This window comes from Jatropha curcas, chromosome 5 (assembly GCF_041381405.1).
Source record: "Jatropha curcas cultivar XTBG-Jc1 chromosome 5, XTBG_Jcur_1.0, whole genome shotgun sequence".
NCBI lineage: Eukaryota > Viridiplantae > Streptophyta > Magnoliopsida > Malpighiales > Euphorbiaceae > Jatropha > Jatropha curcas.
The window spans coordinates 28,471,141-28,497,511 of NC_143155.1; the positions used below are offsets into that span (position 1 = coordinate 28,471,141).

At 34.5% G+C, this 26,371-nt stretch overlaps 6 protein-coding genes across 6 annotated transcripts; 2 read left to right on the forward strand and 4 right to left on the reverse strand.

The window, feature by feature from the left end:
* The first annotated feature begins 1,128 nt into the window (after positions 1–1,128).
* LOC105642896 (GDSL-like Lipase/Acylhydrolase superfamily protein) lies at positions 1,129–2,845 on the forward strand. The gene is made up of 5 exons (XM_012227882.4): positions 1,129–1,464; positions 1,551–1,772; positions 1,836–1,993; positions 2,092–2,362; positions 2,469–2,845. The coding sequence occupies exons 1-5, from the start codon at positions 1,218–1,220 to the stop codon at positions 2,738–2,740; spliced, it is 1,170 nt and encodes a 389-aa protein (XP_012083272.1). The 5' UTR covers positions 1,129–1,217; the 3' UTR covers positions 2,741–2,845.
* On the reverse strand, positions 1,549–4,597 carry LOC105642895 (transmembrane protein, putative (DUF1191)). The gene has a single exon (XM_012227881.4). It carries the CDS (start codon positions 4,045–4,047, stop codon positions 3,154–3,156), a length of 894 nt encoding a protein of 297 aa, XP_012083271.1. The 5' UTR covers positions 4,048–4,597; the 3' UTR covers positions 1,549–3,153.
* A 1,575-nt stretch (positions 4,598–6,172) lies between these two features.
* LOC105642897 (CURVATURE THYLAKOID 1A-like protein) lies at positions 6,173–8,073 on the forward strand. The gene is made up of 5 exons (XM_012227883.4): positions 6,173–6,418; positions 7,111–7,205; positions 7,309–7,416; positions 7,503–7,574; positions 7,809–8,073. The coding sequence occupies exons 1-5, from the start codon at positions 6,256–6,258 to the stop codon at positions 7,872–7,874; spliced, it is 504 nt and encodes a 167-aa protein (XP_012083273.1). The 5' UTR covers positions 6,173–6,255; the 3' UTR covers positions 7,875–8,073.
* A 9-nt stretch (positions 8,074–8,082) lies between these two features.
* Positions 8,083–9,694, reverse strand: LOC105642898 (eukaryotic translation initiation factor 1A). Its single transcript, XM_012227884.4, has one exon. It carries the CDS (start codon positions 9,049–9,051, stop codon positions 8,614–8,616), a length of 438 nt encoding a protein of 145 aa, XP_012083274.1. The 5' UTR covers positions 9,052–9,694; the 3' UTR covers positions 8,083–8,613.
* Positions 9,695–9,947: 253 nt separating this feature from the next.
* LOC105642899 (BTB/POZ domain-containing protein POB1) lies at positions 9,948–14,087 on the reverse strand. The gene is made up of 6 exons (XM_012227885.4): positions 13,571–14,087; positions 12,942–13,067; positions 11,975–12,096; positions 11,812–11,875; positions 11,182–11,461; positions 9,948–10,924 (listed from the first exon to the last, which is right to left on the reverse strand). The coding sequence occupies exons 1-6, from the start codon at positions 13,818–13,820 to the stop codon at positions 10,111–10,113; spliced, it is 1,656 nt and encodes a 551-aa protein (XP_012083275.1). The 5' UTR covers positions 13,821–14,087; the 3' UTR covers positions 9,948–10,110.
* A 7,192-nt stretch (positions 14,088–21,279) lies between these two features.
* On the reverse strand, positions 21,280–24,598 carry LOC105642900 (myosin heavy chain-like protein). Its single transcript, XM_089722058.1, has 3 exons — positions 23,904–24,598; positions 23,011–23,136; positions 21,280–22,708 (listed from the first exon to the last, which is right to left on the reverse strand). The coding sequence occupies exons 1-3, from the start codon at positions 24,297–24,299 to the stop codon at positions 21,377–21,379; spliced, it is 1,854 nt and encodes a 617-aa protein (XP_089578184.1). The 5' UTR covers positions 24,300–24,598; the 3' UTR covers positions 21,280–21,376.
* Between the last annotated feature and the right edge of the window lie 1,773 nt (positions 24,599–26,371).

Genomic DNA, 26,371 nt, shown 5'->3' on the forward strand with positions numbered 1-26,371 from the left:
ATGGCACAAAAACAATAACAGAAAAGCTTCAACAAATAATAGGGTAAAGGAAGGAATTTCCTTGTTTGAAAAAAGAAAAACACATAAGGGCATATCTCTCGTGGCATGAACGTTAACGATTTAGTGAGAGAAAAAAAAATGTGGAGAGAGAAAAAGAGGCGTGGCGTAGTGATTGTTGTGAGTTGTGACGTTAAATCTTTGTTTGGATGGATGTAATGTAAAATTTTAGTTTGAGGCAAAATATCAAGAAGTTTTACATTCATTTTAATTTCATTTTCACTCTATTTTGGGAGGAGCAGTAAAATTTTCTATCCCTATTTTCCTTCCCCTCTTCCCAAACAAAGTATAAAAGAGTGCATGTGACTGCGCCTGGTGGGGTATGACATCAGCGTCAGAAGCCACGTCAGAGATGCAACATGGGCCCTTGATTAGTTGGCAAAATAAACGACGATGCGCGTTTCGTGGTGCGTAGAGAAAAGGACATGTGATTGTAGGTATCTGACGTGGTGGCCGCTCTTTTTTTTATTTAAATCTCTCTTATCATTTCATTTGAAGGTTAATCGGACGACGCATTGTTACCGACAGGATGACGTGTCTTGCAGGCACATTAGTTCGCTACGCAACAGAAGTGGGTCCCTGTTGACGTGGACCTGAAGGAAAAATGTTTAAGATCGGATCCCACTATTTAACTTTTATAAAATTTTCACCCTTTCTAAACTGAAGTCAAAATATGAACACTTATTGTGGTCCCACAATTATCCCTTGCACGACCTCGTATTTACGAATATACCCTTAAATCAGTTACGCATCCTGACACATTGGCTTCAAAAGCGCAATCACCTGAAACATGGACATACGGAGGCTGAGGGTAAAATTGGAAAAATAATATTAAACTGATATTACATTGGGCTTGGGTTGCATTTGGATTTCTTCTACAGTGGTCGAGAAGCTAAATCAGGCTTAGCTCCAATTATATTATCCATGACGGTTGGAATATAATTTGTGGGCCAGAGAAAAGTTCGTTACTCAACTAGTTTACCTAATTAACACAGGGCAAGCCCAAGTTTAGATAATGGATTATGAACCACTAATTGAAATGGAGGTTAGCTTTAAAAATGACAGACCTTGTTTCGATTGTTCAAATTCTTGTAGTGGCAGAATCAAGCTACTGTATTATAACATAAAAGAATCCACTTTCTGTAATAATAGCAAGAAAAATGATGAACATGTGCTTATTCCGGCGGCCTCAGTTCCTGCAGCTTTGGTTAGTGATGATGGCAACGTCATGTAGTTTAAGTTACTCCAAGTGTGAATTCAAGGCAATCTTCAACTTCGGCGATTCTAATTCAGACACCGGTGGGTTTTGGGCAGCTTTTCCGTCGCAGTCTGGTCCTTTCGGAAAGACCTACTTTGGGAGGCCGGTAGGTCGGGCCTCCGACGGCAGACTAATCGTTGATTTCTTAGGTGACAAAAATCACCGACACGACACTGTTCTTTGTTTTCAAATTAGAATATTAAAATGAGTACGACTTGTCTTTCACTCTCTGCAGCTGAAGCTCTAGGATTCCCATTTCTGAGTCCATACCTGCAATCAATTGGGTCTGATTTTAGACACGGAGCTAACTATGCAACGCTGGCCTCTACAGTGCTTTTGCCAAACACTTCCTTATTCGTGACCGGAATCAGTCCTTTTTCTCTTGCAATTCAGCTCAACCAGATGAAAGAATTCAAAGTTAAAGTTGATGAATTTCACTCTACTAATAAGAAGACAGGTAATTCTTACAAACATTACCAAATATGATCATTGCACCACTAACTGTATCATTGTACCTCAGGATCAACTAATCTTCCATCACCAGACATTTTTGGGAAATCAATCTACACATTATATATTGGTCAAAATGATTTCACTTCCAATTTAGGAGCTATTGGGATAGCTGGCGTCAAGCAGTATCTTCCTCAAGTAATTGCACAGATTGTTGGCACTATCAAAGTGAGTACACTTTCACATTATGTACACAATTAGAAAAATAGCATTGGACTCTTCAGTTTGTGAATTTGGTTGCTAATGTTGATTGGTAAAATTTCAAGGAGCTATATGCATTGGGAGGGCGTACATTTCTTGTTCTCAATCTTGCACCAGTTGGATGTTATCCTGCATTATTAGCAGGGCTTCCTAAGAATACCTCAGACATTGACCGGTTCGGTTGCTTAATTTCTTACAATAATGCAGTGGTGGATTACAATAACATGTTGAAGCAGGCACTGAGTGAAGCTAGAGTGGCACTTCGAAATGCTTCGCTTATAAATGTAGACATTAATGCTCTTATGCTACAGCTCTTTCAACGTCCCACTTCCCATGGTAGGTCTACATAAACCTCACAGTTCTCAGACCAACTTAAGAATTTCAATATGTATTTGTTTCTTTTCTTTCTTTTCATTTTTTTTTTTTTCAAATTTTTGAACAGGGCTTAAATATTCTACTAAAGCATGTTGTGGACAAGGGGGAGGTGCTTACAATTTTAATCCTAAAGTTTATTGTGGGAATACTAGAGTGATTGATGGAAAGAATGTTACAGCATTAGCTTGTGATGATCCTTATAACTATGTTAGCTGGGATGGAATACATGCCACAGAAGCTGCAAATAAGATTATTACAATGGGTATCATCAATGGCTCTTATTCTGATCCTCCTTTTTCCCTTCAACATTGTGAACTCCACCCCATTGATAAATCTTAAGACTTAGTTTGTTAATAATCTTAATATCTCTAAGCAAGTAAGCAAAAGCGGCATATTTCTATTCAAAGAAATTGGAAACAGAGCATAGCATTTGTTTTTCTTCAATTTTAAGCTTCTGAAGACTATAATTCATGTTTCGTTGTAACTAGTGCCAACCCAATTGTTCTCTTATATTTCATGCGAAAATGAACATGCCTCGAACATTCTCAACCAAAATTATCAGCAACAGTATTATCAGAAGGAGAATGATCAAAGAAAAGAGAAGAACCATAATTGTTTGTATTTATGAATTCTCAGCAATCAAAATGTGACTACAAATTGCCCAATCATGAGATCACAAGTCACAAGCTGCAAATATTGCTTCTTTGGTGATCAATTAAAAAAAAAAAAAAAAAAAAGAAAGAAAAAGGAACTCAAGGAACATCATCGTGTTCGAGGACTGGTTGTGTTCTTACCATTGAAGCAGAAGGCATTTTACTACTTCCAATCCAATGTACATCAATAGTCACTCCATTATCAGATTCACCTTCCATCTGTCTAACCCTTTTACTCCTTACTAATTTATAAGTAGTGACCAAAATCACAATTACCAAAACTAATCCTACAAATCCAGTTGCAAATCTTATAGCCCACAATGCCTTTCTCTTCTTTTCTTTATCTTCTTTAGATGGAACTGCAATGGAAAAATGACCATCACCTTGTGCAAGACATCTATAGCCCTCCATCAAGTTCCTGAATTGAACCAACCCACCATCACCAAATTTGACACATTTCATTTCTTCCTCGTTTCCAAATTTTAATTCCCCAATATTTCCAAAATTAACCACAATGTCTCCACCCATTACATTAAACTTGAGCTTTTCATCACCTAATGTCGTTAAATTTGTAGCATCATAAGCGGCAAACCCAGCAACAGGAGCAACTAATGAATAACCAGCAACTTTATAGTAATGAGAAGACAAATTCCCCAAGTTCTGATATACAATAGCTAACCTCTTCACAAATGGGAATGGTAAAACCATTGGCGGAATATAAAAGGAACTAAAATTTGCTCCTCTCTCCCAAAAACTACCGCTCCTTAGCCTAACAATTGAGACCTCCATGTCAGAAAAATTTGCAGGCAGAGAAACATTTATTAAAATACCAGTACGTTGTCGTTTTACTAATGCTTCCATCGCGTAGTTGCGAATTGATTCATCTAAAGACTCGGTGTCATAACTCAATGAGCCATTAACCCTGGAAGATGATAACAACGACAAAAAACAAAAGATTGTGTAGATGATCTGCCAGATTCTTTGACAACCCATCAAGATCACAGTACTCCTCAAAAGCACCCTCAAGAATTACATAACGGTTGAATTTTCAACCCATTAAAGAATAAGGATGACAATGTATATAACTATATACAAAGATATGGATCAAATAGAGCACTGATGTAAACCCAGACAAGAATCAGTGACTCAGTGATTTTTGCACCAAATTAACGGAGAAAATGGAAATCCAAGAATAAAACTTTAGTACTAAGATTTGAAAGGACAATCTTTGAGCAATGTAAAACCAGAATCACCTTTTAGCTGAAGGGAAAGTGGTTTTGAGATTAAGATGAAAGATTCTGAAAAATCATAAATTGGGTTGTTTGTGATATCTTTGGAAGTTTCCAGGATAATAAGATGCAGAATAGAGCAAGGGAATATAATATGTCAAGAGAGGGAAGGGGTGGTACTCTTCTTATTGTTAGGGAGCCATGATAGACTGGCACCCCAAAAGAAAGGACCTTTCTCCTTTCTGACTTGTTTTGCAATGTCCTTTCATTTTATATATCTATTCCAGAGGAGCTATAAGCAAATTCGGATTAAAGATAAATGTAATATTATCTTTTTCGTATTAAATTTACGTTTTAGATATGATAGTTAGTTAAAAGAAAAACTTATACTTGCGAAACTATTATCATTTCTATAGTGTTTTTTTTTTTTTTTTTTTGAAAATTATTGTATAATGTAACTGTTGATGAATGATTAGCCGGCTTCTATGACGAGTTTACAAGTGGAGGGTTCTGCGATTATTGCTAAAGAAGTTGCAGATACCGCTTACTGGGTCGCTAGAGAGAAGGGGAAATGAAAGAAATCTGAGATTTGAAAGACTGATTGGTCCGGCCAATGGGCTGTTCACTTTCACATTGCCGCTAATGACGCGCCAAAACCTAGCCAATGACCAACTACCATCAACTATTGTATGCTTGAGGATTTAAATGTTGTATATTGTTTTTATTTTTAAGTTTCTAGTATTGATAGGGAATTTCTTGTTTTCTGTTGTATGATGGTGAAATACTGGACAAATAAAGTATATCATTTTTCAATTTAAGTTTGATGTTTTACTATTATTAGATTTAAACTACTAATTACAAGCTTTTAAGCAACATAGTTTTTTTTTTATTATTAATACATAGTAAAAGTTTACTAATAACATATTAATCAGATGGATAAACAGTCTCGATTTTATAAAAATAAAAGTACAAATTTGATCTTAATGGAAAATACATTTGCATTTAGTCGAAAGGAAAATTTTATATAAATTAATGTCTAAGGCAGTCAAAATGATAATATATATAGAAGAAAAGGAAATATTTTTTGTGGCAAGAAATATTGAAATTATGGTACATTTATTCTCTATAAAAATATTAGAAAATTTCAAGTTTCATCCATAAATGTATTCCTATTCTTTTATTTTTATTTTTTTCATATACAAGTAGAATTTCATTTGATTTATCGTTGTGCTCCAACTCACCTTCTCATCATCGTCTGCCTTGATGTAGTCTAAACATACATTATTATATTGTTAATTTTTAAAACTCGATCTAATTTAGGTTGTTTAGTTATGTTGCTGATCTAGTGCTAAATGCTAATAGCAGATTTTTAGCTAAAGATAGAAATAAATTTTTACATGCTCTATCATAATTTAAACCAATTATATAATGAATAATCGATTTTAAAAATGAAATTTAATTGATTAGATTTCATTTTTAACAAGATTATAAATTTATGATTTTAGTGGATGAGAAATAATTTTATTTTTTATTTTATTTACTAAAATTGGATTTTAAGAAACATTCAAAAATAAAACATAATCTAGTAATTAGATACACAAACTAACTCATTTGTCATTAGTCATTTCATACGCAAATTAAACAATAATAGTAGTAATTTTCAGATTTTACACGCAAACTATAGATGCGGCTTCACCAGATTGGAACTCTACCGTTGGCCAGGCAGAAAGAAAGCGCGCCTCAAACGTGGATTACAGATAGGGAATCAGCCAATCAAAATGCTTGCCTCCTACACGTGTCGTTAGCAGAATGATAGTCAGAAACTCAGCACAAAAATATCATCACCGGATAATAAACACTCAAAATTTCAAATAAACAAAAATAAATAAATCAAAATTAAAACAAACACATTGATCAAAATTCGAAAGGATAGAAAGCCACAGAGTTTGGGCAGCCACACATCAATATCTCAATGGCAGCGACGGTTTATGCGGCGGCAGCATCCTCATCCATGGCGGGTACCACCGCTGCCTTGATTCCTTCTGCCAACAGAACCACTCGCTGCTCAGCCTTGCCTTACCTCCCTCCTCGCTTGCCATCCCACTCCTTCCGCTCTTCCATTAAACAAGTCTCAGGTGTTGTTTACTCTCACATTTAAGTAATAACAATAATAATAATTTATCGTTACTTAGCTAGTGTGCAATAGTGTAAGAAGATAAGCCAAGCAAATTTCACTTTCATGGAGCATTTTAGTAGAAGAGCATACGAATGCGATTGTTGGTTGGCTGAAAAAAATCTGCTCTGTTTTTTGGCTTTTTGAAAGGGGAAATGTTTAGATGATAATTGAGGAGGAATGTGGGCGACAACTCTTTATCTCTTAGAAGTAACTAATTTATGTTGCCTATTAAGTTTATCCTGTTCATTGATGTGGCATTGGCTTTACGGGTTCAACATTGTTTGGGAAAGATAATGGGTAGATACAAGTTGGGTACCGAATTGCAAGTACTACTTAAACGCTAGTTTGGTGTAAACCATTCTTGAAATATAATTTTGTTTACAAATGGTTAAATTATATTGAATTCCATGAGAGTGAAAGTAAATATTTTCATTTATATCAAATATATTCTAATATTGTTGATATTGAAACCCTTCTGTGTACAAAATCATTTCCAAATTGTTCTGTTCTTTCAAGTGTTTATGGATTTGAGCTGCCTGTCATTTCTATATTATGGTAATCTAAGCATGAGTAGCGAGTAACCATGTGTGGAGTTAGTCACTTGAAAGTTTATTGAAGAATTGAAAATGGGATTCTTGTTTCTTCAAGCAGAGCCTCGCAGGTTTTCTCTCCATCAGATTAGAGCTTCATCAGAAGATACATCCAGTGTCGACCCTAGTGAGCTATTCACAGATTTGAAGGAAAAGGTAAGGAAACAAAGCTGGCACATTTGTAGAAAACGCTGTCGATTAAACTTGCTGTCTCTAGTTTATCTATCTAGATTAATTTTGTATTTGTTATTATTACTAGTGGGATGCGGTTGAAAACAAATCCACAGTGCTTCTCTATGGGGGTGGGGCAATAGTTGCCGTTTGGCTATCATCCATTGTTGTGGGAGCTATCAACTCAGTACCTTTGGTGGGTTCATTTTTGAAATAATTATCATCAAGGGTAACTGAAGCTTTTATTTCTCGTCTAATCTTGTCGTGTTTCTGTTTCACCAGCTGCCCAAGATCATGGAGTTGGTTGGGCTTGGATATACTGGATGGTTTGTCTACAGATACCTTCTCTTCAAGGTAAGAGCATATGCATGCTTTCTATGCTTTCTTATGCAGTATTTCGAGAAATGGACTAGGTTAGAAAATAGAAACAGCTGATAGTAAAATCTACGGTTAATCAGATATTTAGTTTCTTGGGAAATAGCAATTGAAATTTGGAACCAGATTCTTGTTGATATATTTAATCAGATATTTGCTGAGCTAAGAGCACCATATATACATTGCTAATACACAACGTATTTGCTTCCTCAGTCGAGCAGAAAAGAACTAGCCACAGATATTGACGCACTGAAGAAGAAGATTGCTGGAACTGAATAGATACATATGATTGATTGAGCGAGCGACAAACTTTTTCTTTATCCCGGATCTTGATTTCATTTCAGTACTCTGTATCCCCCTCTCTGTAAGACATACTTAAATCTTATATTGTATATTAGGGCTTTGTATGAACGGTGTTACTGTTTTATTATATTTTCCCAGTCCATCATTGTAATAAGGATCAGCAATTTCATGTGTATGCACTTCATCCAGCAACTACACTCTTGCTTATATGATCATTGACTAAAATGAATTTCATACATTCTCACTTCCTTTCCTAAGATAAAATTAACGATTCCAAGAATCCAAAGATGGTTACATTCAAATTTACATCAAGAAACCTTGTTACAAAAACTCTCTAAAAATAAAAAATAAAAAATCCAACTCCCAAGCAGCTTAGATCTAAGGCAAAACAAATAACAAATAGAAAATACAATTCCAAACAGCTTAATCCTCACCCAATAGCCAAACCACTATTTTTTTTTTTCTTAAATCTTCCAGGGCCTTCTTGCATTTCCTTCCATCCTGAATCACCTCTGAATTGACATTTCCTTTTTTTTTTTTTTTTTTTGTTTATCAAGTAATTCTTGATTTTGTTATTAGCTCACTATCAGCACAAGAATGGCTATCCTTAACAATTCACATCCTAATGGCTAATACTACACACGATAGTAAAAAGCTCAAACCGGAATTTCAAAGGAAAAAAAAAACCTTTTATATTGAAATACAGTACGGGAATTTATATCTTATCAATATCTTCGTCCTCAAATTCAACGTAATCATCGCCAGCAATATCATCCTCGTCGTCAATACCACCAGCCATCACTTCGTTCAATCTCATATTATCAGGTAATTCACTGTAAGCTTTCAATAGTCTGGCCTCATCAGCCATGTATTTGAGGATGACGTCAGCCTTATCATCCTGGTAATCCCTAAGGCCAACAAGGATAATATCCCCGGCGGCGATCCAGACCTTTTTGTGCATCTTCCCTCGGATGTGGCAGAGCCGCTTGGAACCATCAATACACATGGCTTCGCACCGGCCATTTCCTAGCATACGGAGGACCTGAGCGTATTCCTGACCGTCTTCCTTGAAAACTAGCTCTCGCTTCTCGTCGTCTGCCTCATTTTTTCCTCTCTTGCGGTTCTTGCCTCCCTTTCCCTTGTTCTTCGGCATTTTAATACGAAACTCTTTTCACGCTCGCTCGCTCTCTCCCTACACTCTATCTCCCTGTCTACGCCTCTGGTCGTTAAAACCTGACTATGGTTTTTCCTTCTTTCTCCTATACAAGTCTCCTTATATATCACCGCGAGTCGGTGAAATTGCGTGGGTTTCGAGGCGACTGATAGACTGTTTTACCCTTCAGATTATGATGGAATGCCGACATAGACCAGATTATATGTCCTCGGAGTCACGCGAGCTCCTGGGTGATGAATTAATTGATTCATGTTAAAGGGTGATCTCATCACCAGCGTTTTCAGAGAACTGAGTCGGCTAACAAACTGATTAGAGGACCGAGTCATCGTTCCAATTACTTCAGCGGAAAATGGCTAATATCTTATGCCACGAGCGACCTTACCTCCAATTAATGCAGATGCTGACTAATTTCGCTCATAATAGTAAAGTAAAGCTTTGCTTTCTATATAGGTTAAACCCACTACCAACTCGGGGCTGGGGTAAGCCCGCTTATAGAGAGACATTTTTAAAGTCCATCTCTCATTTGATCAAATCCAACAGAAATAAGGGCTGAGAATTTAGGCAAAACTGTGTCATCCGCATTATCATCAAAATAACAGGGCCCCGTTGCCAAAATAGAAAGAAACTTGAGAATACGTTCCGATGTCGAGGGAACCCCAAGAAGCAATATTTATTGCGATGCAGGTATCACCGCATATCAGCCAACCACAATGAACAAGAACATTGCTTAGCGGAGATATCATGACCACCATAGGACCACAGTAATATCCACATGCAAAAATCAAACACAACACCATAGCCATCAGTTATATGGTCTCAAGCTGCGTTTTTAAGCAAGAACAGAAACCTATTCATCCCAAGGATGCAACCACATCTACACTTCCATTTCCTACATATTATAAATTAATAAAGGGACAGTTTAACTGATGTTTAACCTTTCCAATCAAAACTAGCTCAATACATGGTGCCTACTTATTACATCTCATACTTGGTTAAAGTTAGGAAAGAAAACAAAAGGGTTAGAACTTCGAGTTGAAGTCATTGCCGGATGGTGAGCTCAGCTCTAAGATGCAAAACGCCATTTATAAAGTATAGACTATCATCAGCCATGAAGGAAGTCCATGGAAGGGCAAATAAGTTTCTGTAGCCAACTGCCTTGCCCCCAGTGAATGTGTAATTCCCTTTGTATTTACTAACAAACTCTTCCGTTTGCTTTGTCCTGGCTGCAAATTCATAATCCACAGCAAAGCTTACACACCCTTTCTCCTGCATCCCCAGAAACAAACCAAAACAATGGAAAGAGCTCTGCTGGTCCATATTGCAATGTGCGGACAAGAAAAATCCTTGTCCACCCAGGTGGAATGCCTGAGAATAAACCCGTCCAGAAGGAAACAAATTTGCACATTCTTCACGCTTCAAGTCCAGGTAAACCACACACTGCTGCCTAGGTAGTTCAAATTCTACCACCTTAACAGGCCTATACTTGTATGCTCGCTCGATGAAACGACGAGTCAAGGATGCAGACTCCTCTGTGGCAAGGGTTCGTTGCCGATGCGGGGCATCAGCCTTGAAAAATAGGGCCTCAAGGACAAGCTTGGATGCAACATCATGATCAAAGTCAGTACATGTTAAAACCTTCTTAAGCTTCCGACAAGTCATGTATGGGAAGCGAATATAATGTGCTAGGCGTGCACCCAGGATTTCACGACGCTCCTCGATGCTTGGGTACTGAGCTCTTGTCCATTTCAGCACAAAGTCATATACAGCATCTTCAGAGGCAACCTGTAGGTCATCACTGGATAAAATTGCCTCAACTCCAGCCAGGGGCAAGGACATCACCTCTTCTTGGAATCTGGTCAATGTTCAAAACAAGCCACCCAAACAGGGAAGTTAAAAAAAAATAATAATTATACTACATCAGAGGAAAAAGAAAAACTCAACAGAAAATTTGACTGTACTGCTACTGGATATGTAGCTGTTCCAAGAAACTATAGCAACTTATATTTGCTTATAGTCATAGATAAGACCACCTAAACTTACTGGTCCTAAAACTAGAGACGAAGTGCACATGCACAAATAAGAAAAAGGGACGGAAGGTAGGAAGCTTACTTGGTCATATCCCTATAACGAGATGCAAGGTATTGCTTCGCAGCATCAGTTAATGGTTGGACTGCTTCACCCATTCGAACACTGGAGGGAAGCTCCAGGTAAAGCAAGGCAGACTCTGGTGTCATGGGCATGTTACGCAATTGTCGGCTGCAATACCTCATACATGAAGCAACCTCAAATTTATCAGCAGCCATAAGCACATCAAGCAAGCCAGTCGCTGTTGTGGTTGATAATGTATTGCTGTAAATAAAATTCAGAAGCTCCATGAGGGCAGCTTCCTCTGTTCAATTTTTTTTTAAAAAAAAAAAAAAAGAAAAGAAAGGTTAGTAATATAAACTTCATACTAGTACACTGATTCACGACCAAATTATTGCTGTGATAAACTAGTAAAATAAAAACGCATATTAGGACAATGTAGAACTTCAAAATATACTAGAGTGTTAATATCTAACAATATTGTTTTTGATCCACAAGGACATGAAAAGTTGACCACAATAATCATAAGATCAAGTCATAAAAATAAGGGGATGATATTTTTTTTAAGTAACCCGAGGCAGAAAAGAGTTTATATTAAAATTTTCCTGATAGCCAAAACAAATAACTAACTAAAACAAAGAGATAGTGATGTACCAGATGCATTGATCGGTAGCGTCACATGCCGCTGCTCTGACTCTCTCATCCCATTTGAGAAAAGCTGCCCAGAAGGGATATGTAAGGGAAAAAAAAAAAAAAAAAGAATATAGACCAGAAATTTGCCAGAGATAGTCTTTTTGCCAAAAATATGGAAAATCACCTTGTAGAAAAATGGACTTTTTGCTGCCAAAATAGGGGAGCTGATGTGTAAAGTTTTAACTCTCACAACTGTAGAGCAGTCCATGCTCCAGGTTGAGTCATTACCATCAGCACCTTCATCACCTACAAGGGTACCGGAACATTTAATTTATATACAGCATTATGGAGGGAAAAAAAAATAGAACAAAAGAACATGAATGAGAAATTTGAAGCATCATGAAATTAAATCTCTATAAAATTATGACAGAAATTTATATGACTAGTTCAGGTTAGTGATAACAGCAAGGTTAATAGATTCTGTGTATGGGTAAAATGTCAAACCTTAACGTTATATCTTTTTTTTTTTTTTTTGGATTCTATCCGTCACCTCAACGTTATATCTAAAGCAGCATAAAACCTTAAAATTTCATTATTCATGCATCAAAATACTTCTTCTCATAAGGAAACAGAAAAAGGAGGGAAAACAGATATGATAATGTGAAAACAATAGCTACGCTCAACACCAGCAGAACCATTTGAAAGCAACCTCCAGCTTTTCCCTACATAGTTCTTTCAGAAAAGAATTATTGAAAGAAAAACTCAGAAAGACAAGTAATATTTGATGGACAAGAGCATATTAGTATTGGCTTTGTAAATCATCTCCAACAGTTTTCTGAAGGCCACAAGCGATGTATGTCCTTCATTATCATAATTAAAAGCAAAATGCAAAATGCTGCAACATACTTTACAATCTTAGTCTTCAGTTTTGCTCTTTTTTACAATCATGAATCAACTAAGTTTTACATATCAATAGCCTTTTCTTAGATTCTAGTTTGGATGATACTGTCCTCAGCTCACTAATGAAAGTTTTCCCTGACTGATGCACGAAGGACCCAAACAAACCCTAAGACAGAAGATGGGGGAAAAGAAAAATTGCACATACAAAAAAACATACAATGCACCAACTTGATTAAAATTTATATCAGTACCTGAAGGGGGCTCTTCAATCATTGCGTCTGCTTCCTCATCTTGATTTTCACAGCCCACACAATCATCCATATCATGTTGGTTACAACTTAAAATCTGCTCCTCGGCGCCTACAGAGACTTCCACAGCTGAAAGCACATTGTGAACATTAACTAACGTCAGTAGGTCCAGTAAGAGGACATGAAAGCTAAAAAAATACAAGGGCAGGCATCCTCAAAGCAATAGCGGAATAAGTTCGGGTATCAATTAGAAGCTGCCACATAATAGAGGGAACCCTAGATCTTAGGGACATATTGCGAGATGAATAATAAATCGACCAAGACAGGTCAATTTCTCGTTAACAAACAAAGCAATATGGCGAGTCAACTTAAAACTTCCTAGAAGCCATGTTGAAATAGGAATGAGAAATCCAATTTCACAGCTGATATGGCATTGAAAGGACCTTCAATTAAATTTGAAACTGGAAATTCAAAAGAACGGCCTATACATTTAAAAAGAAGGAAAAAAAAATTTAAAATTTCTCAACACCTTTTCCTTCTCATAACCTAAGATTTCTCCGTAACGAAACAAGACATAGATATATGATATAACAAAAAATTTAAAAAAAAAAAGGAAAAAAATAATCACAAACCATTTTCCTTCTTAATATCTTCTCTCCTCCTCTTGCGGTGTCTAGCCCAATCGGCAATACTAGTACAACCCTCAGCGCCGGACCTATCCTCAGGCGAATCATCCATGATCTCGATCCGAAGAAGGCGGTCAGAGAAATTACTATCGTTGAAGGCGAATCCAAAATCACCATCGGAAGGACAACTCTGACGTGAATAAACTGATTCCATCTCGGTTGCAGAGTCGAATAGATCCGTGTTGTAGCCTCTCATCCACTCCCTCTCCAAAACGAGGGAAATAAAAAACCGAGAAGAAAGCGAAACCCTAGAAATGAGGTGACCTTTACCTGGCCCTTATCTGAAAGGGAGAGAGCTATCTGAGATTCTGCTCCTTGGGGAGAGGGAGAGAGGACGCGAGGCTACAATATCTGTAATAAAAATAATTAATATTTAAAAGGAAATTAGCATAACAGAAGCGGTTTATTTGTTTGTGCGTCTACGCTCTACCATTTACTTCCAATTCGGGGTTTAATTGGCCGTCTCCTCCTTCCAAATCTTAGTCAGCTACTACGACGCGTTTTTTAAATCAGAGATTATCATTTATTCTAAATTATCTTTTGGTAGGTATTTCTCAAGCATAAAATTTTTTTCTTTGTTTATAATATCAAATTATCAATAGAATAGTAGCTGCTTTTACTTCAGACCGATAGTTGAACATGTATGGGTCAATTGCACTGTTAGAAATTGACATGGTCGCATGTATCGATTCATTTTTCTCATGGATTTGTATTAATTAAGGTTTTCTATTGCCGTTCGAAAGAGGAAAAAAAAAAAAAAAACAAAAATATTGATTTTTAATTATGGCGGTTTTTTAACGGGCAGACTGGGTTAGTACTTGGTTGATTATGCTCAAACCTACACGCTTCAACAATAACTTATACTAAATCATAATAATTAAATAAATATATTTTTTGATTTAGTAATAATGTAATAGCACCTCCTATTAAAGTATTATTTTAGAAAAAAAAAAGATATCTTGCTTCATTCACCACTTATAAAAAATTAGGAAAGTGTTTTTTTTTTTTTTCTCTTAATATCTCCAACAAGTAAGTACTTCCATTTATATTTTGCATGTATTAATATAATTTGAATAAAATTTTTATATTTTGAATAATTTAAAAAATAAAAATTTATTTGTTTTTATTTCTAAAATACCCTTAATGATTATGGAAAGCTGGAAGTATGAAAAGTTTTATTATAAAAATTTGTGGTGTTTAAGTTTATAGAATTTACTTAGAAATTCTACTTTTTTTTTTTTTTACAATTAAGTGTATTTGGCTGAACTATCTTATTGGAAAATCTGAAGAAATATATTACTTTATTCTTTCACTTTATTTATTTTTTATTTCTCTCTTATTTATATTGAAAAAAAAGAGGAAATTATAAGAAATTTCTAGGACCCTCCATGAATAGTTTTATTTGTTTATATTTAATAATCACTTATTGAGTAAATTTATCTACTTAGTTTTTGACAACATATGTCGAACGATGTAGTTAATTGAAAAACATTTGTCTAAACTTGTCAATGAAATATAAAGTTTAGATAGTAAATAAAAAAAGCAGTTAAGTTTCAGGCACTAATTATATAATTGTCCACCACCTTTAATTGTAAATTATGAACAAACTCGGCCTTAATTGAAATTATTAGTGATTCAAACGTTGATTAGGTTAGCAGTAGGCATACGGATCGAGACCACCAAACACACCAACTGCGCCAAGAGTTGTAGGAGAGAAACCGAAAAAGTCAAAAACAAAAACGAACCAAAACATATTTTTCTTTTCTGCCAAACAAAATTTCTATGGCTGGCTTGAACACTGGGACCGTAAAGGGAAAAGCTGACGATGAAGAAAACAGAGCAGGCAGGATATTAAACATTAATGTTATTCCAACGGTCAAATTTCATAGGCAGGGACCATAAAGATATTAATAATTGTCTACGAATTTTCGAATTAATAAAAAATATTTATATAATTTATTGAAAAAAAAATACATAGGGCAGGGACATAAAGATATTACGAATAGAATCCAAATTTACATAATTTTTAATAATATCCTCTTAATTCAAATTTCAACATCTTGTAACTTTTTTTTTTTTTTTTGAAAAAAAAGAGAGAAAAATTTCAACCATTTAACTAAAATACTCCATTCTGCGACAAAATCCAAATGTAAAAATAACACAATCAATAAACAAACGATAAAAAATTTATAAAACATTATATTAAATCTATACATGAGCTTACATAAAATATTATAATATATTCAAATAGCTTAACAACTAAATTAAATATGTGTGTAATAATTTTTAATACAATCCGAAAGTTATATTACTTTTGACAAAATTATGCGAGGACATAGAAATTATTAGCTCAAGTTAGTACTTAGATAGAGTAAGTTTTTTATAAATATTATAAATTAATAAAATAAATTTTTTTTGCTGATAAAAAAAATTCCCTCAATTCAATACAAAACTTAACTACTACCCAGTATGATAAAATTAACAATTAAAATAACACAACCAATAAATAGTAATTAAACTATATAGACTTTTATGTAATTTTAAAATCACTTCATATGAATCCAATCATATTAATTCATCCAACGCATAAAAGATATATATACTGTTAGTTCATCCGAGACATAAAAAGTTTAGTAGTTCATCGAGCCACATTTAGGTATCTCGTTATTCAAATTCAAATATTACTTCAGCATAAAAGACTAATTATTGTGAGGAATAATTTTTAAGTTTGCTTCCTCATTTCCTTAAGAGTCCATTAATTAGAAGATTGGCTCTCCCATGGTCTGAGAAGACTAATTCGTTTTGGATATTTTCTCTCTTCTTACGTTATAAAAAAAATTCAACTTATAACAAATAAGTGTACATAATTAGAAGTGGATACACCTAAGGTAAGATGAAAGAGTATCTATATACATAGGGAATATCAGTACGTTGTCACTTTGACTTGAAAATTCTTCATGTCCAGAACTCAAATCGCCATTAGTGACTCCTGCAAAACAACAATAGAGAGTGGAGAGGATTTAGCGTATAGAAAAAGAAACAGAGAAAGATTTAGGGTAGGAAAGACAAGAGGAGCTCCCTTCACCCCAATGCCAAAAAGAAGAAAGGTAACCACGTCTTCAAGCACATGCAAACCCTGAGGGTGCGCCCACTCGCACCATAACCGCACCCACTGGATATTCCATGAACTAGAAGCCGTGCCACACACCTTCACCTCCTTTCAGAGATGGAGAGAGAGAGCTCCTATCATATAACCCCAACACTAACGTTATTACAAATTAATACAAATTATTATTACAGATTAACTTTAATTAGGAATTAACAAAAAGGATTAGTCTAGTTGTGACTCGTGAGTCCAACACAAAGCGCGGTCTTTTTATAGGGTACTAGGTAGGGCTTTCATCAGCACTATATTCGAGTAATACAATCTCAATCATTAAATTTTGAGATTTGTGAAAATCTCCAAAAAATTTATTTCTTTATTCAAAAATCTTTCATGAGACAGCTACATCACTGTTTATGCGAATATTTTTTCTTGTAATTTTCTATTTTTCGTGTGGGCTTGGATATAATTATCTTATTCATTAAAATTTACAAACATAATTTTAATGATAATTAAATTTTTTTAGTATTGTATAATAAATTAATGATAATAATATCAAACACTTTTTTTTTTTTTTTGAAAAAAAAATAATGTAAAACGCTTTGTAGTTTGCAAACTAAAAAATTCGACCGAAATTACAATTGCCCTTTACCCATAGCCTGGAGAGAAGAATAAGTCACCTTCTCCTGGTTTGCTCGCTTAATTACGATTTATTTAAAAGATATGTGGCACATAGATTATGAAATCAATGAGCCATGAGCCATTGTTTGATTGAAAAAACATAATTGTGGATTTGAAATATACTTTTAGAATAAAATTAAATAATTTAAATTATATTATTAATAAACTATTGATATCAACAATCGATAAATTTCACAGATTATTGTCTATTTTTCTCAATCAGATGAAGGAATATCAAAATGTTTGAATTCTATTAATCCAAACCATCTTTGAATAATTTTTTATGAGGACGTCTGATTGTTGAATTTCATGGAAAAAAAAAAATCTGAAGAAGTGCATTTTCAATATTGGCTGATTATAGAAATTTTATATTTCGAAATAAAAAGTCTAATTTCTGATTATGTGTTTTTATTGTATATTCGTGTAAAACACAATAAATATGCTTAATTATCTTATTTTTTTGAAAATATTTATTTTTATCCAACTATGATAATTTATTTTCTATAGAATAATTCGCATGATGATATAACAGATCAGCAAAATTTGTGAAGGCATATAGAATTATGGATCTGATTCAAAACTTCCTTTGAGGGGAAAAGATTGTTTTTGAGAGAATAAGAATGAAAGAGCGACTGCCATCCCTGCTAAATTCCTTACATAATCATAAGTAATTAATTTAAGATTTAGGGGCATCTAATTCAAATTCCGCTAAGCACAACCGGTAGATATATATATATATAATTAATTAAATTGGTATTGAGACCACTGTCTATATACGTTATTGAATTCTAATTTTCTCACTGTTACTATCAAAGAAGATTACAATAATCAATTCCTTAAGGGAAAAAAATAAATAAATAATTCATAACGGATGCTATTTCCATAAATGGGGATAGTATAAAAATGCCTTTCAACATAGAACATTATTTGTGCAAAGACCATATTCTGAAAAATTTGTATGTATGAGAATAAATTTTATATATTTTATAGTTAGTGCAGTGACGCATGAGAAGCTATGCTTTATAGAAATGCCGGAATTTAATATACATAAAGATTGTCATATCTCTGTCTTACGTATACATTCTTTCAAAAAATAGATAAATAAATAAATAAATTATACTTAGAAATTTCTGGTTGTCCATCCTCCAGAATATGAGGAATCAATTGCATATATAAGAATGGTAATGTTAATATAAGCAAATAGTAGTTCATAAAATTAATATATTTCTATGATATTTGGTGCGTGAATTATATTATTTGATGTTAAAATGTGTTTGAAGGGAACAGAACAATTAGTCTATTAACGATTTGGAAGAATACATACTAAGCCATTTATAAACCAATTCAAATATGTTTGGTAAAAATAGTGTGTTTTTGTTAAAATTCGGTGATTTTAATTCATTTATTTTTATTTATTGGGAAACTCAACGGATTAAAAATATCATGGATTACAAACTGAAGTAGTTCTCTACTTTATCAAGAGGGCTTGAACCTAACATCTTATTGTCTATGTCAGTGAAAAATCCTAATTCATTTTTTAATGTAGATATATTATTTTTGACGAATACTATTACAGTATTACCAACTGTAATTTTCTTTTTTTTTTTTTTTTTTTTTGCATCTAGATTTGCTTTATTCTTATATAAAGAATCTTATATTCATAAATCCGTGTGTGTATATATATGGAGCAGCAGAATCTTTATTATTTGCAAGAATTAAAATTAGTAAAAATATGGTATGAAATAATTGCCAATTGGCCATTGCGAATTCACTAATTGCGTATTGCTATGGAAAGTTGACCAAAAGTCACTAATTATTACTGCCACTTAATTAGAAAAGATTCAAGTTTCAAATAAATATGAATTGGACCAAAATGAAGGGCAAGAAATCATTTGCATAGAATCTTGACCATTGCAAGGAAAATACAAACTGATCAGATTACGAAAGTCTGAAAGACACTCTCAAGTTGTAGGACCAGCATATGAAGAGGTCATTCTAGCCTGTGAGTGAGCCACCTACGAACGCAATGAAGAGTTAACCCATTGCACTGCTGAAGAACTGATTTACAGTCATGACCAATGACCATGAACAACGACACTCTCCTACTCGACCGCATCTCCATGGAAGCCAACGCTTCTGCCAATACAATTATATTACATTTCAAGAAAGCAGCTGGAGGTGGCACCACCATCTAACTATGCCGGAAACTTTTTTTCCGGCTTCATGATTGTGGACATCAACTCTATCCTGTGTCCCAATCACGTATATTCGCATTGCTCCAGAAAACATACCATGTTGCAGATTCTTGGACATGGACTTATTCCCCAAGACTAAGAACTTAAACAAGAATCCTGACACATTGATTCTTCCTGAAACATTGCAATCGTCCGAATCAATGGAAGCTGCGTCCTTACAAAAAAGAAAAACAATCAAGCCAAGAAATTCAACGTCAGCGCAAACAATAATTAACACAGTAAAAATATAATTTCGGGTGAAATTAAAGAAAATCAGGGAAATCATATATAATAAAAATAAAGATTGTTAGAAAGACAACAGAGCTCCCTTCACTCCAATATGAAAAAGACCAAGGTAACCATGTCTCCAAGGTCATGCAAACCCTTAGCCTGCGCAACCCCTATATGCGCACCCAGGGGTATTCATGAACTAGCAGCCATGGCCTACTATCATCTCCTTTATAGTAGGAGTGAGGAGAGCTCTATTAAGCCTCACCAAAAACCCCAACAGATATACATATAGTTAATTAATTACTAATAGAATGAAAACACAATTAAGAATTAACGAAAGAAGTTTGTTGCAGGATTAGGTGAAGAAGAGAGATCCTTATATAGTGCTATGAATTAACTTAACACTCGATCACAACCGTTTGTTTCAACATACATTTAAAAAATAGTATCTTTAAATGGATATTCTTGTCAAAATTTTTTTGAAATCAAAGCCAAATTAATGGTTACTGGTATCTTTTTTCATCTAACATTAATGTTTTAGATCATTGGTTGAACTGGGATTCAATTTTCAATTAATTGAGTTGCTTCTCACTGTCATAAAAATGAATCATGATGGCCGGAATCGGTTTTCTCAGATGAAAAGATTCCATTATACGCAGTTTAATACTAATTCTTTAAATATAGTGGCGTCTCTGTCACTTAATGAACAAATATCTGTCCGCAATTAGAGACTCTAATCCAACCTAATTTGTTTATGGTGGAGGCCACGGTAGGTCATTTCTTACCTGTGCTTACTCTTTCTTTCACTTTCATATTGCTGCAATGCAATTAGATTCTGGTTCTTTTTTATGCATGGTATATTTTATTAGTCAAGACAGTGTTTCTGGTTTGCTTTTCATTAATTTTAGTTATTGGAGGAAGAAAGTACAATAACATCACTTGGCATCATCGTGGTCAAAAGCAATTAGTGATTAATGACATGGTATCAATCTATAAAACAGCTGATTATCAAATACTAGTAATTTTATGAAATGAATTTGATTAGTGAAACTGTTGGACTTCACTTTAAATGAGATAGGAATGAACCGACTACAAAATTGAAAATGGGTCATAAAAAAATTTTCCTTTCGGCACGTCCTGTCCTTCAAAATTCTATCGGGCGGAGACTTAAATAAATAAATAAATAAACGCCACAAAAAGCCATTGCTTTTTTGGGTTCCAATGAACTAAAAAATGCCTAAGTTGTAGTTAATGATTCCATATAAAATATTTTCTCAACATTGGGAGAATGATCTATTTATTCTAGAATTACTAAATTTTGGTTGAGTCTCATAATCTAATTTACTTTTTAGTAAAATTTAAGTTTTTTACAAGTGCAAAACTAACATTTCATCTATTTAGAAACATTGCAGAATGAAAAAGTTTCATAAGAAAGATATTTCCCTGCAACTAACATACATAAACTATTTATGAGAAAGCTTACTATACTGTTTCAGACAGATCCTAAAGAGAAGCTTTAGAGAGTTTTGATCGAGATTTCTGACTGTCCAATCTCGCTTCTAGTAGTTTTTCCTTCAATGTACTATTTTCATTTATGCCCCTATGCAACTGCAAGGAAGATTCAGTTTTATCAAACTCTGGGGATGCCAATTTTGATATCCACTTCTGCACTGGACTTGAATGTCCTGCAGCAAAAACAGGCTTAACACAACAGTCTTCCTTCAAATCACTTTCAGGATGAATTCTATCTCCTTCAGATGATAAGGAATGATTTCTGATTAACTTATCCACCACACCATTTGAGTTCAATCGAGCATGTTTCCTTGCCATTCTCTTTTTAGTATCTGAACTCTTTATTTCCTTAAGATGGCTTTCTGAAGAACAATTAGTATTACCTCGTCGTTTGGAGTTGCCGGTGTTCTGTTTTTTACCTGTGCTTTTGTTTAGTTCAAAACAATTTGAATCACTATCAATAGAATCTTCTTCATCAGCAGCATCTCTAGGTGCACTTACAGCCTCATTTAGTGGAAAGGACTCCCGCCGTGAGCAGTTGTTTATTGCTTCTTTAATAAAGCTACTGTCTTCCTTCAGTTCATTGGAATGTCTAGCTTGGAGAAAGGTTTCTATATCTAGACTTAACTTGTCAACTATTGTATTCTTTTCAACAAGCTCATTTTGAGCTTCTGCTAGTCTCGTTTGCATTCGCTCATCAAGCCATGCTTCTGAAATATGGAGAACCAGGCGGTCAGGTTTTCCAGGCCTAGCAACATGATCTGTCTCAGGTCTGTGCCTTAGGGACCGGACCTCTTGTTCATAAGCTCTGATTCCCTTGGCAAACTCATCGCATAAATTTTCCAACAAAATCCGTGCTTTCCTTTCCCTCTCAAGTTCCTTTAAAGCATTAGAGAAAGCAGATTTGACTTCAGAAAGCTCTCGAGCTAGCTTCCGGTGCAGGCTTTCTGAGTGTTTCCTTAGCTTCCTTTCATCTTCTACCTCTTTTCTTGATGACTGAATGACAGCTTTGATTCGGTCCTGCTCTTTATTTTTTCTAACGATTTTATCTTCTGCAACTTGCTTCATCAAATCATCCATTTCTTTCCTGTTAGTTTGTTTCTCTTTGAGCAACTCCTTTATTTGTGACTGAGAATGATCTAGTTCCATTTTCAAAGATTTTAACAGTGACATATTGCACGTCTGATGTTCTTCAAGACTCCAAATCCGATTAAGCACCTTGAGTAATTCTGCTGATGTTTTGAGGTGATAACTCGACTCACCTATCCTGCCTCTAAAATCCAAAGAGCTATTAGGAGACTCCACAAGTTTATGAGGCAGTACCTGTGAAGAAGAAGGGTGTCGCAATAAAATGGGAAAACAAGAGCGCTGTAACTAAAGAACTATCTGAGGAAGCACAAGGAACACAAGAAAGATGCAACCGTTGAGGAAAATCATTGATGAAAGTAAAAACACTGAAACTGCACCTCTATACTGTTTTCGTATATTAGGCTATAGAAAAAGCAGTTTATTTCTACTAAATTTTCTTCAATCACAGGATACATTATTTTCCAGTTTTGTATTTTATATTAAGTACAAAATCTTTTTTGAGAAATGAAATAGTAAAGGAATTATAATTTTATTACCTCCACTGAGCTACCACAACTTGCAGAAGATATAGGCTGTAAAGCATGAATTTTTCTATCAATGAATTGATGATCTTGTATCAGGGGTTGTGCAACATGTCTCTTTGAGGGACCTGCACTTGCTGGCTGCAGGAATATCAGAGTAGGTATAAACTACTTTTTGAAAATAATAGCCAAAGCTAGAGACATGGAATTCAATTTATTGTTCTACCATACATACAAGATGTCTATTTTTACATCAACCAAATTTCAATAGTAAGTAATTAACAACTAAAGAACAGTTAAAGCATTGTAGATAAAATAAACATCAGAAAGCAAATAAACAAAGTACCCATCTGTTTGAATTCATTTGGGCAAAAGAAATCCATTCAGCAGGATATATACACTTCTAAAGCCAAATAACTTCTTCTTGTAGCAAAATTATACCGTACTTTTAATTTTCGGAGTCCAACGGACATAAACTCAATTTTCGAATACAGTAAATGATTTAGGAAAATATAGACCACCTGATCCAAAAATGGAAACGTTTAGACTCAAAGTGAAACTACCAAATCACAAATAGGTACCAAAATCAGTTCATGGACCACCTGCAAAGTTAAAACAACTAAATATGATTTTTGAACAATAAATATGCAAGTTGCAGAGCTGAAAAGAAAGTGAACTTTTTCTGCATTAATAACAGATTAATAGTTAATTAACCAAAAATCTCAATTGCAAAATAAAAAGAGGAAGGCCAGCAAGCAAAACCCACCGACATAAAAAATGTAAAATCAAACAAAAACAAATTAAAAAAATTGATAATGACAAAAAAAAAAAAAAAAAAAAAATCCAAAACCTCATGAACCAAGCCGACAAAGTAAAGAATGTAACATGGGAAGGAAAATTTGGCAAACCTGATCAAGTGGATCACTAGGAATGTCAATCCCTCGAGTGTCAAGCTCAAAGACCTTCTTGTTCTTGCGGTGGCCACGGCTAGCTCCTTCAGGACCAACATTCTTGCTCATTTTAGAACGTAAAAGTTGGAACTGAGGCTGAATCTCCCAAAGATTGGCACAGAGCTTTCTAGCAGATGCAGTAGTAGTAGTATTTAGGAATTCTTGAATTGGGTTATTGCCGTTATTCCCATCAAGAGCAGAGAACTGAAGCCTCCAAGTGGAAGATGGAGTGGATGGGCCTGCTCTTTTCCCTACCAGTATCAACCCTCGTTTCAACTTTTTACCACCTTCCAATTTTTGTTTCTTTTTTCCTTTCTTTTCTCTCTCCACCACACCTTTTTCTTTTCTTTCCATGTCTGCTGCCTCTTTCTCTTCAAATTTCAAACTGGGGGTTCTTCTCTCTTATGCTCATCTGCTTTTTTTCTTTTTTCCTTTTTTTTTTTTTTTTAAACTTCCAATTCAGTAGAGATAAGTGCTAACTCTCATCTCTGCTCTTCCTCTGTCTACTGGGACTCCGCTCAAAAGTTGCTGGCTCTTGTTCTCCTGCTGAAAATTTTTACTTTAGCGTTTGACGGTGGGCTATGTGGCATTTGTTCACTTCTTTTAAGTGTTTATGAAATTTTAACCTCTGCCCTAAATCGTAGCGACCTAAGCCATATAGGTTGAGGTGGAATACGTGATTAGGGTAAAACAATAGTAACGCACATGTTATACGAAGACTTATTTTGGATTAGTTTTTCAGTTCTCACGTACAGTGCAAAGCAAAAGCACATGCTACTTTGTTGACTAAACAATTTTGATCTTAATTAAATAATTAGTAAATTCTACAAGTTTAAAACCAATCAGAGGAATGAGATCATACATTTAAAAAAAAAAAAGTAATTAACTTTAATTTATCAATAAAAAAAACTCTAATTTTCAAACATTAGATGGTAATAAAATTTGAAGAACCAATGTGGCTGGCAGGGCAGCTGACCCACATAAGCAGCATGTAGGACCTAACAGAAAGAACAGGTCAGCTGAATCCAAAGCCAAAACTTACTTCCTTGAAAAAAATGTCCCAGTAGCAGTAATGGCTGTCAGACACGACCAAAATCCATATTGTGGTCCAAAATCCATATATGACCCTCTCGTGCTAGTTTTATAATAAACTTTGTTTTATTGTTTCTTTTAAGGATGTTATTTTGCAGAATTATAATTTATGTGCCTATTAACAGTCAAACAAGTAAACAGAATCAATAGATCACTAGAACCTAGAGATATATAATATATGCATACAAATGACTAAGATAAATTATTAAGGAGCACAAACAAACAAGACGGAAGGATGGACCACTTGCTATGCAGTTTGTGGTGTTGGGTTGGGTTGGAGGGGAGTGGTCCAAAAGGGAAGGGCATTTGGCATGGCATGGCATGGCATCTATAAATACTCACAGCAACCCAAATATTTCCTCCAACTAAGAGCAATCATGAAATAACCAAACATTACCCACGGCTAATTATGAGACCACCTACTATGGTCTTTTGACCCATTTATTTTGTGTTTATGCTTTTCTTTCCTTGTGTTTTAGTGTTTCTTTTTTAACCTACCACTCAAATATAGGATTTGACCATATCAGTCTCCACCTATTTGTCTGCTCCAATATGTTTGAATAAAGTTGTAAGCAAAGCTTGAGTTAAGCGTATGAGCTCTACAATTCGTAGAAAAAATTATTTTCGGGATGGGATAGTGTCGGGATACTTTTGTAAATATGACCATTGGAGTATTTCACAAAATTAAAAAATTATGAATTCAAATTTATAATTGAAATAGTTGAGATCTTTAACTGGGAGCATTTGTATTTTTTTTTTTATTATTGTTTTTTTGTCAATGGTGCATTTATTATAATTTTGATCCTTCAATGCTCTCCAACCTGGATAGTTGCAAGTGTAAGAGAGGATGATTTAATAGTGGCTCATTCAGAGTTCACTATGTCACTTTCGTTAATAATAGGATAAGAATCTTATTAAATTCGTGGAAGAAATGGTGATTTAAACCATTCACGCTTGCAAATTGTGAAGTCTTGAGAACTTTTAGAGGTAAAGATTCATATCCCTGTCAAATCAACAGCAAAAATGAGGGGAAATAGAACAGAAATGAAAATTTGTACTGGTATATAAGGTATAGAAGAATGAAGAGAGAATAATTAATGCCGTCCAACATCTATGGTAAGAAAAGCCCCCAAGCACTGCCCACAGATATGCAATGCAAAGAAAACAGCTAATAGTAAAGGAAAAAGCAAGGGTCAATTCTCATTTTTATCCTTGCAATCAGAAATTCTGAAATAAGTTGAACCTGTAGAATTACAGAAGTTATGGTTAGCCAATTAATCATAACTATGTAGACCTCATTTATTTGTGTTGTTTAGATTTTCTCTCCCCTATAT